This window comes from Colius striatus, chromosome Z, assembly GCF_028858725.1.
Source record: "Colius striatus isolate bColStr4 chromosome Z, bColStr4.1.hap1, whole genome shotgun sequence".
Lineage (NCBI taxonomy): Eukaryota > Metazoa > Chordata > Aves > Coliiformes > Coliidae > Colius > Colius striatus.
This window is the reverse complement of record NC_084790.1, coordinates 1,332,376-1,344,857: the sequence shown is the minus strand read 5'-3', so window position 1 is coordinate 1,344,857 and position 12,482 is coordinate 1,332,376. Positions and strand designations below refer to the sequence as shown.

General features: G+C 50.1%; 1 protein-coding gene across 1 annotated transcript in view; it reads left to right on the top strand.

Moving 5' to 3' along the window:
* Window positions 1–714: 714 nt before the first annotated feature.
* The window catches only part of LOC133628706 (acid-sensing ion channel 2), a 327,389-nt gene continuing 315,621 nt past the window's right edge, over window positions 715–12,482 (top strand). Inside the window, exon 1 of the mRNA XM_062017406.1 lies at window positions 715–1,278. Coding sequence (XP_061873390.1) covers window positions 715–1,278 — 564 coding nt within the window. The remainder of the gene's footprint in view (window positions 1,279–12,482) is intronic.

Genomic DNA, 12,482 nt, shown 5'->3' with positions numbered 1-12,482 from the left:
CAGCATCACTCTCTCTCCTGCATCCAAAAGGGATCCTTTACTTTGGACCAGCATCACTCTCTCTCTCCTGCATCCAAAAGGGATCCTTTACTTTGGACCAGCCTCTCTCTCTCCTGCATCCAAAAGGGTTCCTTTACTTTGGACCAGCATCACTCTCTCTCCTGCATCCAAAAGGGATCCTTTACTTTGGACCAGCATCACTCTCTCCTGCATCCAAAAGGGATCCTTTACTTTGGACCAGCCTCACTCTCTCCTGCATCCAAAAGGGATCCTTTACTTTGGACCAGCCTCTCTCTCTTCTGCATCCAAAAGGGATCCTTTACTTTGGACCAGCATCACTCTCCTCTGCATCCAAAAGGGTTCCTTTACTTTGGACCAGCATCACTCTCCTCTGCATCCAAAAGGGATCCTTTACTTTGGACCAGCCTCTCTCTCTCCTGCATCCAAAAGGGATCCTTTACTTTGGACCAGCATCACTCTCTCTCCTGCATCCAAAAGGGTTCCTTTACTTTGGACCAGCATCACTCTCCTCTGCATCCAAAAGGGATCCTTTACTTTGGACCAGCCTCTCTCTCTCCTGCATCCAAAAGGGATCCTTTACTTTGGACCAGCATCACTCTCTCCTGCATCCAAAAGGGTGAGAAGTGAAGAATCACCATCCAACTTCCAGCTCCAACCCAACCCCTCCAGAAGGATTGAATTAAGGGATCCCTCATGGATCTGAAGGACAGCACCAGTGAGGGCAGCATGAGCAGCCTGCAGCCTTCCAGCATCCACATCTTTGCCAACACCTCCACTCTCCATGGCATCCGTCACGTCTTCGTCTATGGGCCAGTGACCATCCGTCGCCTGCTCTGGACTTTGGCTTTTGTGGCTTCTTTGGGTTTTCTCTTGGTTGAGAGTTCAGATCGAGTGGCTTTTTATTTCTCCTATCAGCATGTGACTAAAGTGGATGAAGTGGTGGCCAACAGTTTGGTTTTTCCTGCTGTCACCATCTGTAACCTCAATGAGTTTCGTTTCTCTCGGCTCACCACCAACGACTTGTATCATGCTGGGGAGCTTTTGGCTCTTCTTGATGTCAACCTGCAGATCCCTAACCCTCACCTAGTTGATCCAGCTGTTTTAAGCATCCTCCAAGAAAAGGCTAACTTTAAGCAGTATAAACCAAAAGTATTCAACATGCAGGAGTTCCTGGCAAGGGTTGGGCATGACTTGAAGGATATGATGCTCTACTGTAAGTTCAAAGGCCAAGAGTGTAACCATGAGGACTTCAAAACTGTGAGTATGAGCTGATGCTCTGCTTTTGGTCTCTTCTAGGGGTGTGGAGGGTGATGGTGGTGTTGCTTGAAGGTCATTGGTTAAGCTGTTTGGGGATAGTGTGATGACTGAATGCTGCCTGGAAGGAGGAAGAAGAGGCAGCCTGTTGGAGTTTGGTTGCTGGAGTCTTGATAGGGGCTGGCAGCAGGTCCAGCCTCAGTTCTGCATGAGGTCCATGGCTCCCAGGTAGCTGCTTGGTAGCAGATGGGTCCTGCTGAGCATCAGAGGGGGCTTGGGAGTCTCTTGCTCTGGCTAGTGAGCTGAAGAAAGTAGGGAAGGCTGGTAAGAAGCCAGCAAGACAGAGATGGGCTGAGTGCAGTCCATTAGGCACTTGTATTCCCCCAGGTGTTTGGAGCCCTGCTGAAGTCATGGAAGGAGAAGTTTAGTGCTTCCTTGGCTCATAAATCCTAGTTTGCTGCACAGTGTGGGCAGCAGCTGGGTACCCTCCTGATGCTGTGGTAGAGAGGAGAAGAAATGAGGCTTAGCTCTGTCCCCAGTGGGCTGGTGGGGAGGTGGAGTGAGCTGGGTAGCCTGAGGATCCTGAAGGAAGGAGACACTGCTGAGTTTACAGCTTCTGGATGACATTCTGATGGCAGGGCAGGCTGGCTGGGGGAGTGTGGCTGTTAAAAAGCAGCAGCTTCAAACACAACCAAAAAGGAGGTTGGCTGGAAGGAGTGATGCTGCTCATCTCCTGTGTGCTGCTGGGGTAGGTGAAGGTGCTGGGCTGGGTGAGGGGCTGCAGCTCCCACCAAGCTGCTGGTTTGAGTCATGTCCTGGCTGAGATGTAGGTTGGGCTCAGTTGGACTTTGCTCTCAGGCCAAGCTGGTCAGTCTCTTTGCACTAGCTCAGAGGGGTCAGTGAGCCTGGAGGGAGGGATGCTCCAGCTTGTAGGTGGTGGTTGCTCTGGGAGGGATGCTGCTTGTTCTGCTCACTACTCTGTGTCCTGCACATGGGATGGGTTTTGTAGCAGGTCTTGTGATGGTCTGGCTTCTCAGCAGCATCTTTGTTTTTTAGGAGAAGGGAATATTCTGTGTGGCTGATGCTTTTTGGATCTCCCAGCAAAATGAGTCCAAGTGACTCATGCTACAGAGTCATTGCCATCACCTGGACTGTGCTCTCTTAATGTCTGAGCTGAGTAATGTTATGCCTCAGTTATTGCTTGTGCAGAACCCTGATGCCTTGCCCATTTCCAAGTGGATATCCAGGCAAAGTGCTCCTTGTGCCTTGGGCAGATCTGAGTTGTAGACAGGTATGAAGAAAGTCACTGGGAGAAGAGCTTGCTAAAGAAAATCTATGTGTGATCAGGTCAGGGGAATGGGACAGAAAGGACAAAGAGATGCAGAAGTCCAGGGGACAGAAGAGTTGGGGAGTGAGGATAGATGTCAACAGCATGGATAGACCTTCCCCAAACTCTCCACTGTCTTCATGGGCTTCCCAATAATGCAACAAGCAGCAGGCACAAGCAAAAGCCTCAGAGCAAACAGCCCATCTGCAGGGCTTGAACAAGCAGATCTTGTCCTTAGGTAAGACAGGAGCTCTTGGCAGCCTCCTTGGGACATGCTGGGGTGTCATCTCCCTGATCATTTAGGTGTTTTTTGAGGTAGCTGCTTCTGAAACAATGATCAGTTCTGTCTTATATAGTAGTTTCTAGAGAGAAACATTGCCTGCTGTGCCTTTCTGCCAGAGGTGTTTCAGTCTGACTCCAGGTAACCTCTCAGGTGATGGCAATGCAGGGAGTAGCACTCACAAGGCATCCAACAAGCTTGTTTTCCTTCCAGACTTTAGCTCTGAGAGATAAAAGGCAGTCAAAAAGGGTCTGCTTGGAAGATGAGTAAGTCTTTCCACAGGGATTATACCTCTGGGCTGAATCAGAACTTCATGTCCTGGATGACTTTTGCATTGAATCACCACTGACCTGTTGCAGCTGCCTGTGGGCTCTGTGACATCCCATCCTATTCTGCCACTTGGAAACACAGAAGCAGCTTCATTGAAGCCTCATCTCTTTCCTCTCAGGTAGCAGAGGGTTTAAATCCCACAGCAGGTTTGGCTCATGTCAGTATGGCAAAGAAGTGCCCAGATTCATGCCCCTGCCAGGGGGAGAGGCAGGAGCTCTGCACTAGGAGGCTGCATCAAAGCAGTTGAAGTCTGCAATAAGGTTTAGTGAAGGAGCTAAAGAAGTTAGTGCAGTGTTGCCAGCTGGTCAGAGGGTGCTGGGTGCAGTGTGTCCCCTTGAGTAAAGCACATGTTGCTTTTGGGAAAGCAGGAGCTGGAGTGGCAGTGCCTGGGCACTTGGAAAACACCACTTTACCCTCCTTCCTCCTTCACTTCCCTCTTTCAATCCTCTGTTGCTGCTTTATTAACAGGATTTGAGCTGTGCTTTCCTTCCACACTCTGCTTCTCCTCCCCAGGATAAGGCCTAATGCCTCTCAGACAACATTTCCCTGCATTGAGTCCCTTAAGCTTTGCTGCAGAGCTCCATCCAAAGGGAACAGCAAGGTCTTAGCTGCTGATTCCTCAGCTGGCATTGCAATGCACTGAGCAGCTGAGAAGATAATGCAGCTCTCTGCTGTAGGCAAAGCACTGAAGAGCAGCAAATTGGCACAATAAGCTTGAGCAGAGCCCATTCCTTTAGAGTATATGGAGGAGGGAAGCCTGATAAGAGCAGCAGCCAAGGAAATCCCCTCATTTGTTCTGCATTGCTCCTCCCAGGAGGTCTCAGTTGCAAATGACCTCACAGATGGCATTTTCCTGGAGTTGCTGTGCTCATGCTGCTTGACATGACATTAAGGTCTTCCCATCCTTACTGCTGCTGAGTGTGGGAAAAGCTGGGGCTCATCAGCTTTAAACACACCCTGGGGATGTCTGTGGGTGTGCTGGAGCCTGCTAGTGTGGTCCTTTGCTTTTCCAACATGGGATGAGCTGGGGAATGTTGTGTGTGTCATAGCACAGGGGAAAAACACTTGGGCAAGCCCATGAGGTGGATGCAGAATGTCTGCTGGGATGATAGCCAAGTAGCCAGGGGAAAGGGGCTACCTCAGTCTCACTCTTGCTGAATGAGCCCCCCAGACACAGAGACAGTGGGGATCCATTCTGGTGCCTGAGCATGTTTTTCAGGCTCACTTACTCAAGGGAATGTGTAGCTTGTGCTTCCTCACACATCCAGTTCCCTTGAGAGGGAACACAGCAGCTCAGCTGGTGCCTGCAATGCCTTTGTTGCAATAGCAGCAAAGGCTGTTTCACCTCTGCTTAGGTGAGTAAGAGAGGGGACAGTGACAGAAGGGGGTACTAGGAAAGAGAAAAGGCTTCTTGCATGGGATTTCATATGTTCAGACCCACCTGGGATGTTCCTGTGCTCCCTGATCTAGGTGGGAGCTGCTTCTGCAAGTGGGTTGCACTGGATGAGCTCTAAAGGACCCTTCCAATCCCATAGAGTGGATGAGGAGATGCAAAGTGTGCTTGGAGCAGCCCTTTTGGCTCCTGCAGCTTGGTCAAAGTGGCTTCAAGTCAGCTCCACTGAGATGTTCAGGTTGGGGGGGGGAATCTCCTTGCAGCAGGTGCTGTCACAGAGCTCAGAAGTGATGGCAAGAAGCCTGTGAGGAGAGTGAGATGCTGGAGTTTGCACCATGCCATTGAGTTTCAACACATGGGCATAGGCACAGGAGGGAGTGGAAGGTTGTTGGTTGTGTCAGTTGGGTGTCTAAAGTGAGCTGGGTTGTTCCTGGGTCATGGATGTGGCTGACATGCAAACCATGCCCTTGAGAAATGCCAACCTGGACTAAGTTTCTCTGTCCCTTAAGACTTTAGCTGTTGAATGAGCATGGCACTTGCTTCCCTATGGCACTGATGTGTTGTGTTTCCTTGGTTACTTAACCAAATGGAAGGATGATGCTTTAAAACCCATCCAAAGCTGCATGGGAAGGTGCCAATTGGCATGAAGATCTCATCATGCAAAAGAAACCTTGCCTGAGCCTTGGATGTTTTGAGTGCAAAGGGAGATGAGGCATCAGAGAGGGAATTGGAGGAGGAAAAGCAGAGCACTTGTGTGTGTAAGAGCTAGCTGTGGGCTCAGCCACCCCATGCCTGTGGCCTTGGCTTACCCCATGCACCTGACCATTTGAAGGAGAGCAAGAACCCACTCTTGTCTTCTGAGATCCCCATTCATCAGAGCTATTCATCAGGAGGCCAAGTGAGAGCTCCTTTGTAGCTCCATCCTTTGTACCATCCTTGCTGAAGGATTTGCAGGTGAAACAGCACCTGGAGCTGAAGCTCTTGAGACAAGGGAGAAGGGCTGAGCAAGAAGGGTGGCATTAGAGTAGCAAGGACAGAGATGTTTGAAGGCTTGCAAGGCTGTTTCAGAGCTCTCCTGGGAATTGCATGAGGTTTGCCTTTGCTTTGCAATTACCTCTGAGCTTGGCTTCTTGCATCTCAGCTCTAGGAGCTGTAAAATGAGGAGAAACAAAGGGGAAGGATGAGAAATGTCATTCAGCCACCATACCCTGGGGTTTCCTGAGCCCATGGCTCTTTGCAAGCAACCTAATTCATCTTGCAGGGTTTCACCTCTTGGATAGAGCTCTCCTGCTTGCTGTCTGCAGTGGCTGAAGGGGGCACCTTGGAGAGGCTTCTTGACAAAGAGTAAATAGCCACCCAGATGTTCCCTCTTGCAGAATCTTTGTGCTTCTCTGACCAAGTGGAGTGGAAATCAACCACTCTGTGGGCTTCATCTAAACACTCTTGGCAAGGTCTTGATCAAGGTTCAAGGTCTGTGATCCCCATGGAAGGAGATGGGCAAAAATCAACTGCAATGGTTATCAAATGAAATGGGAGAAGTGCTCAGTTAGAGGAGAAAATAGGTGTGGGTTCAGTGGTGGCTTCTTCAAGTCCTTTACAGCCAGAGATATTTAATGGTCCTACAATAACAAGCATGTGTGTGGCTGCTGTTGCTTAGCCCCTCTTGCTGTTTTGGGGTGAGCCTCATCCTTCTCATGCTAAATTCAGTGTCAGTCTTCAATGCAAGCATGAAACATATTGGAAGATGATGACCTGCCTCTCCATGAGCCTGGAAAAGAGTCTGAAGCTGCTGTAGTCCCAGCCCTGAGCTCACCCTGCCCAGCACTACCCCATGGCCCTCAGCACCTCAGCTCCATGGCTTTGGGATCCATCTAGGATCATCCCCAGCTCCCTGGGCAGCCTGGCACAAGGGCTGACATCCCTCTGAGGGAAGAAATGTTCCTACAAGATGAGCACAGCTATGAGAGAACCTCTTAGGGCTCACAAGCTCAAGAAGCTAAGCTCAAGTGCAGTTGAGTTCCTTGTAGGGTGCATGGGATTAGAGGGACACAAATGCCAGTGGAACACTACAGATGGCTGTTAAGGATGAGCTGTGGGAGAAAGCAAGTCCCAATCAATCCTGCCTCTCTTGAACTGCAGTGGAATTTGCCTCCCTAAAGACATGAATGAGAGGGAGATCATGCTGTTAGCTCCCAGAGCTGGGAAATCATTCATGTCTCATTAGCAGACCCTTGGAAGGCAGTTCTAGGACAAGATCTTTGCACATCTCTATGTCTCCAGGGGAAAAACATATCAAGAGGGAAAGGGTTTTTGTGTGGTCTGGACCAATGTGCAAGAGGGTGCCCACAGTGCATTTAGAAGGTTGTGTTACACCTCTGCTTCTCTTGGGGTGATGTGTTGAGTTCTAGCTCCCAGTTCCTCACTGCCAAGCTCTCTGGGCAGGGTGTGAATGAGGCATGAGAAAGGAATAGGAGAGAGTAATAAAGAGGGAAGGTGAGGCAGGAATGGGAGAAAACTGTGGTTGTGGCATGAGGAAGCAAAAGTGTGAGTTGGATCAGAAGCAAGCAAGGGGTTCCCTCTGAAACACAGCTTGGTGACCCTGGAACTGGGCTGAATATTGCTGTTGGAGACTTGTTTGCTGAAGGCAGAAAGTGGCACTGCCCTGGGTGAGATCTCACAGGGAGGAATGGAAGCTTTTCCTCTGGGAACATCCCTGTCTTCCAGGCAACCAGTTGAAGAGAAATCCCAGAGCAAAAGACAATCTTGAAGCCCTGGGATGTCTCATGAAATGCAGGTTCTGACTTGCAGATGCTTCTGAATCTGGGAAAGAACAAGCCCATGGAGCAGCACAGGCTGGGGAATGAAGTGGTAGAGAGCAGGGCAGGGAAAGGGAGCTGGTGGGCAGCAGCATGAGCAGGAGCCTTGTGGCCAAGAATGCCAATGGCAGCCTGGGCTGGATGAGAAGGGCTGTGGGCAGGAGGTGCAGAGAGGTTCTGCTCCCCCTCTGCTCTGCCCTCCTGAGCCTGCAGCTGGAAGATTGTGGCCCCTCAGTTGCAGAAGGACAGGGAGCTGCTGGAGAGAGTTGAGTGCAGGGCCACAGAGATGCTGAAGGGAGTGGAGCATCTGCCTTGTGCTGAAAGGCTGAGGGAGCTGGGGCTCTGCAGCTGGGAGAAGAGGAGCCTGAGGGGTGAGCTCATTCATGTTCCAAATGCATCAAGGCTGGGTGTGAGGAGGCTGGAGCCAGGCTGCTCTTAATGATAGGACAAGGGGCAATGGATATAAACTGAAACAGAAGAGGTTCCAAAGCAACACAAGGCAGAGTTTGTTCCCTGTTGAGCTGAGGGAGCACTGGAACTGCCCAGATGGGCTGTGGAGTCTCCTCTGGAGCCATCCCAACCCCAGCTGGATGAGTCCCTGTGTGCCCTGCTCTAGGTGATGCTGCTCTGGCAGGGGGGTTGCACTGGTTGAGCTCTAAAGCTCCCTCCCAACCCTTCACACTCTGTGATCCTGTGGTCATCTGATGCTATTAAGGGAATTAAATAGTCCTGTCTGGCTTTCCCTGGACAGGGGAATGTCACACACTGCTTTCACATGACTCCTCTCTTTCAAAGGGCAGGTTTGAGAGCAAGATGCTTTCTGCTAGACCATCCTCTGAGCTTTCTGCATGTGGATCATTTGTAGCTTTATTTCCTCATAACAGAAGGATTCAGCAATTTTTCTTCCATTTCAGAGACAGTAAGTATCAAAAACATTTGCTTTCCACAAGTTCCATGGGAGTTGGCAGCTGGGAGAGACCCAACCCTTGCTGGGCTTTGCCATTCTGATCAGTCCCCAGTCATCCTGCTGGGACTGCTCCTGCACTTTGTAGCTCCCACCTCTCAAAAGCAGTGGGAGAAGGCACTCAGCTACACAGGGTACCTGAGCATCCACAGCTATTCCCAGCTCTGCAAAGCCCAGATGGCTTCTGCAAGCACCTTCAGGCTAAACAGCATCCCTGAATCAATTGGTGCCTCCCATGTTTCAAATCAGAATCACTGAATGGGAAGGGTTGGGAGGGAGCTGGGAAGCTCAACCAGTGCAACCCCTCTGCCAGAGCAGCATCACCTAAGCAGGGCACACAGGGACTCATCCAGCTGGGGTTGGGATGGCTCCAGAGGAGACTCCACAGCCCATCTGGGCAGTTCCAGTGCTCCCTCACCTCAATAGGGGAATAATTCTTCCCTGTGTTGCTTTGGAACCTCTTCTGCTGCAGCTTGTCCCCATTGCAGGGGTTTAAAGCACAGCTACCATAGGTAAATTCATGTTGGCCCTTATAGGTTCTGTTATTCTCATCCTTCCATGCTTGGTTTTTTTCTCTCTCAGGAGAAGAAAGCAATGTGTGAGTCAGGTGTGTTCTTGTCTTGCAAAGCCATCCCACCTCCCTTTCATCCCATGCACTAAACCCAGCAAACAGCAGTTGACTTCTTTGCTACAGAAACCTTCAGGCTGCCTCTCCTGAGCTGTGTGCCCAAGCAGCTCCATCTCCCTGCAGCATTTCATGGTCTTATTTGGAAGGGTTTCTCTTCACTTTCTCTCTGGGCAAAGCTAGGCTTAAGAATCATATGGGGAGGGGTTGGGAGGGAGCTTTAGAGCTCGTGCAGTGCAACCCCCCTGCACAAGCAGCTCCCACCTAGAGCAGGGAGCACAGGGATGTGTCCAGATGGGGCTTGAAGAGCTCCAAGGATGGAGCCTCCAAACCCTCCCTGAGCCTGGGCCAGGGCTCCCTCACCCCAACACTCAAACAGTTTGGCCTTGTGTTTCAATGGAGCTGTTTGTGTTGCAGCTTCATCCCATCACCCCTTGGATACAACAGATCAAAGTGCTGCCCCAACCTCCTGACACCCACCAGTGAGATCTTGGTCAGTAGGAATGAGCTCCCCCCTCAGTCTCCTCTTCTCCAGCCTATTGGTTGTGTGCCCAAAGGTCTCCCTCAGGTCACACCAAGGTGATGTTTTTCAGTCAAGGTGTTGGCTCCTGTCTCACTGCATGAAGGATGGTGATGATTCAGTGATGCAGATGATGGATGTTTCTGCACTAAGCCTCAGTTTTATGCATGTGATTCTTGCTCCTCATGGGGAATTCCTAAGATACCCATGTGAGCAGCTCCACAGAGGAGGTCTTTGCATCTTGCTGCTGTTCCTGCAGGCACCTGGGAGCTCTCAGATGTCCTTTGGACCAAGTGGCTGTGAAGAGCATGCTGGTGCCTGTGAGTTGGGTGGAAGCAATGTGCAGACCTTTGGCTGAGTCCAAGGATGAATCATGTGCTCCACACATTTTGCTCATGTTATTCCACTTTCAAATCCTGTGGTTTAGCAAGTAGATAAATCCCACTTCTTAAAAACACAGCCCTAGCTGTGAAGCAAAGAGTCTCTTTCTTCTCAGGGAGCCATCCCTTATTCTTTTGAGCTCCATCATGGTTGTTGCTATGCAATGGGAAAGGAGGTTAAGTAAGTGCTGGGGTTCAACCAGGTTCAAGCATAATTCAGAGTGCCCTTGGCAAAGACAGAAGTGGTTTAGTGGGTCTCATTCTTTATTGCCTAGCTGCTTAAAGTGGTGGAGTGGCTCCTTCTTGGGTTTATATGCTTTTGTGAGTGCTGCAAAAGAGTCAAAGAGAAAAGTGCCACTCTTTTCCACCCTGAACCCACACTCAATAGGAAACAATAACACTGAAGACCTCAGAGTGCACTGTGTCATTCTTTCTCTTCAGACACTAAATTCCCCCCCATGAGTCAGGTGGAACAGCTCAGGCATTTGGGAGCTGATGCCAAGGATGCCAGCTGGTACTGCCAGCCCTGCCTTCATGACACCATCCTCTGCCCCTAAGCCAAGGGGGAGCTTTTCTCCTCCCTGCAGGTTGGAGAAACCTTCAGTCCATCCAGGGGATCTTTCCTATGTAGGGAGAGGCTGCACCATCACTGAGCAAAGACTTGCTTAGTGCTCCATCCTTGCCTCTTTGTTTTGCACATGCTGAGATGAGCAGTAGCTCTGAGTAGTCCATGCCTGAGAACTTCTGTGTGGCTATAAGGCAGAATGATAAGGGAGAGCTCCTGGCTAGTTTTGGGGTGTGTGGCTGCTTTATATCTATGTACCTTGCCAAGGATCTGGACATGGACAATGGAGATGGGTCTAGACTTAAGAGGAGCAGCTGAGAGAACTGAAGGTGTTGAGCCTGGAGGCTGAGGGGAGACAGGAGCACTCTGCAAGGAGCTGACAGGAGGCTGCAGAGAGCTGGGGGTCAGGCTCTGCTCCCAAGTGACAGGACAAGAGGAAACAGCCTCAGGTTGCCCCAGGGGAGGTTGAGATTGGAGCTGAGGCAGAACTGTTTCCCTGAGAGGGGTGTCAGCCCCTGTGCCAGGCTGCCCAGGGAGCTGGGGCAGTGCCCAGCCCTGCAGGGATCCCAAAGCTGAGGTGCTGAGGCCATGGGGTAGTGCTGAGCTGAGACTCAAGCTCTTTTCCACCCAAAAGCAGCTTCAAGGGCTTTTCCAACCACCACAATTCTATGTTGTGTGGTTTCTTTCTTAAGGAGATCAGGATGCCACTGGAGAACACGATGGCAAAAGCTAATGCAGAGTGAATGGTGCTCAAAAGCAGCTGAGTGAAGGGCTGTGATCTCTCTGTAGAGAATACAGCAGGGGATAAGCACTGAGAGGGCAAGGAAGCAATGTCAGCTGAATGATGGAGCAATTGGTCATGGATAACTTTGTGTTAGAAGTTAGAAAGGTGTTGGGGGGATGAGGTTAATGATTGAAGGAATGAAATCCTGAAGTAAGTGCTTGATGAGAATCATGGGGATGAAAAGCCAAGCAGGGTTTAAATCCCTTGTAGATGGGATTGTGTGATGTTGTTGCCAGTAACAGGAGGTTGTGTTCAAGGACCTCACCAGCTGGGTTCTGCAAGGTGCTGAGGTGCCTGGGAAACCACAGTCATGACTTGGAAAGCTCTTTCAGTTCTTGGGAGACACCTTGTGAACAGTGTGTTTGTTGATGGTGAGAAGACTTTAATATACAGCTGGTCAGGTCTGGGATTAACTCAGACCCTGCTGTATGTCTGGATAGAGAAAGGAATGTCCAGTCCATCAGGGTGCAAGTCCTTTGGGTGCTCAACCTTGGCCAGTGCTGTGAGATGCCATGTGGAGGCTGAAGCAGGTTCTGTGGTTGAGGATGTTGCTGTTGTTTGCTATGAGCTTCTGCTCAAAACACAAGTGCAAGCCACTTGGAGATGATCTCAAGCCCCACAGTCTCTCAGACTCACATATTAATGGCAAATTGAGGATATCCCTGAGTGTCATTCAATGTTTTCACTCCAAGGGGTGGTACAGACCCCTGAGGCTTTTGCTAATGGCTCATTTGACTGAGATCAAGGCACTAAATGTGGGGGTTTTGTTTATCAGCTGTGTTGATGCAGCAATTGTGAGCCCTGGGAATGTTATTGTATTAGACATGGATCAGAAAGATGCTCTGTCATCTCTATTGCTTGCAAGCACTCTAATGTTCTCTCTGATTTAAGAGGTCTCTGAGCAGCAAAAGGAGATAGAAAGGAGGAAAAACATTAGCTAGGCTGATTCTGACCAAGAGAGAAATGCAAACCTGATTTGGAAAGACAATAACACACTCCCTTGGCAGAAATAAGTTAGTTGGTCTTCATTTTCTCCACCTAGGAACTCTGCTTATGGTCTCCTGACACAGAGCACCTGCTCTGTTATCCCATAAGTGAGTGAAAGCAAATGCAGTGTGTTTTCATCACAAAAGGTGGCTTCCCTGCAGGAACACACTGTAGAAGAGGAAAGACATTTGGAAGTTTGTCCTTTGGTTTCCTAGAGAGACAAGGTTGTGGCAGCA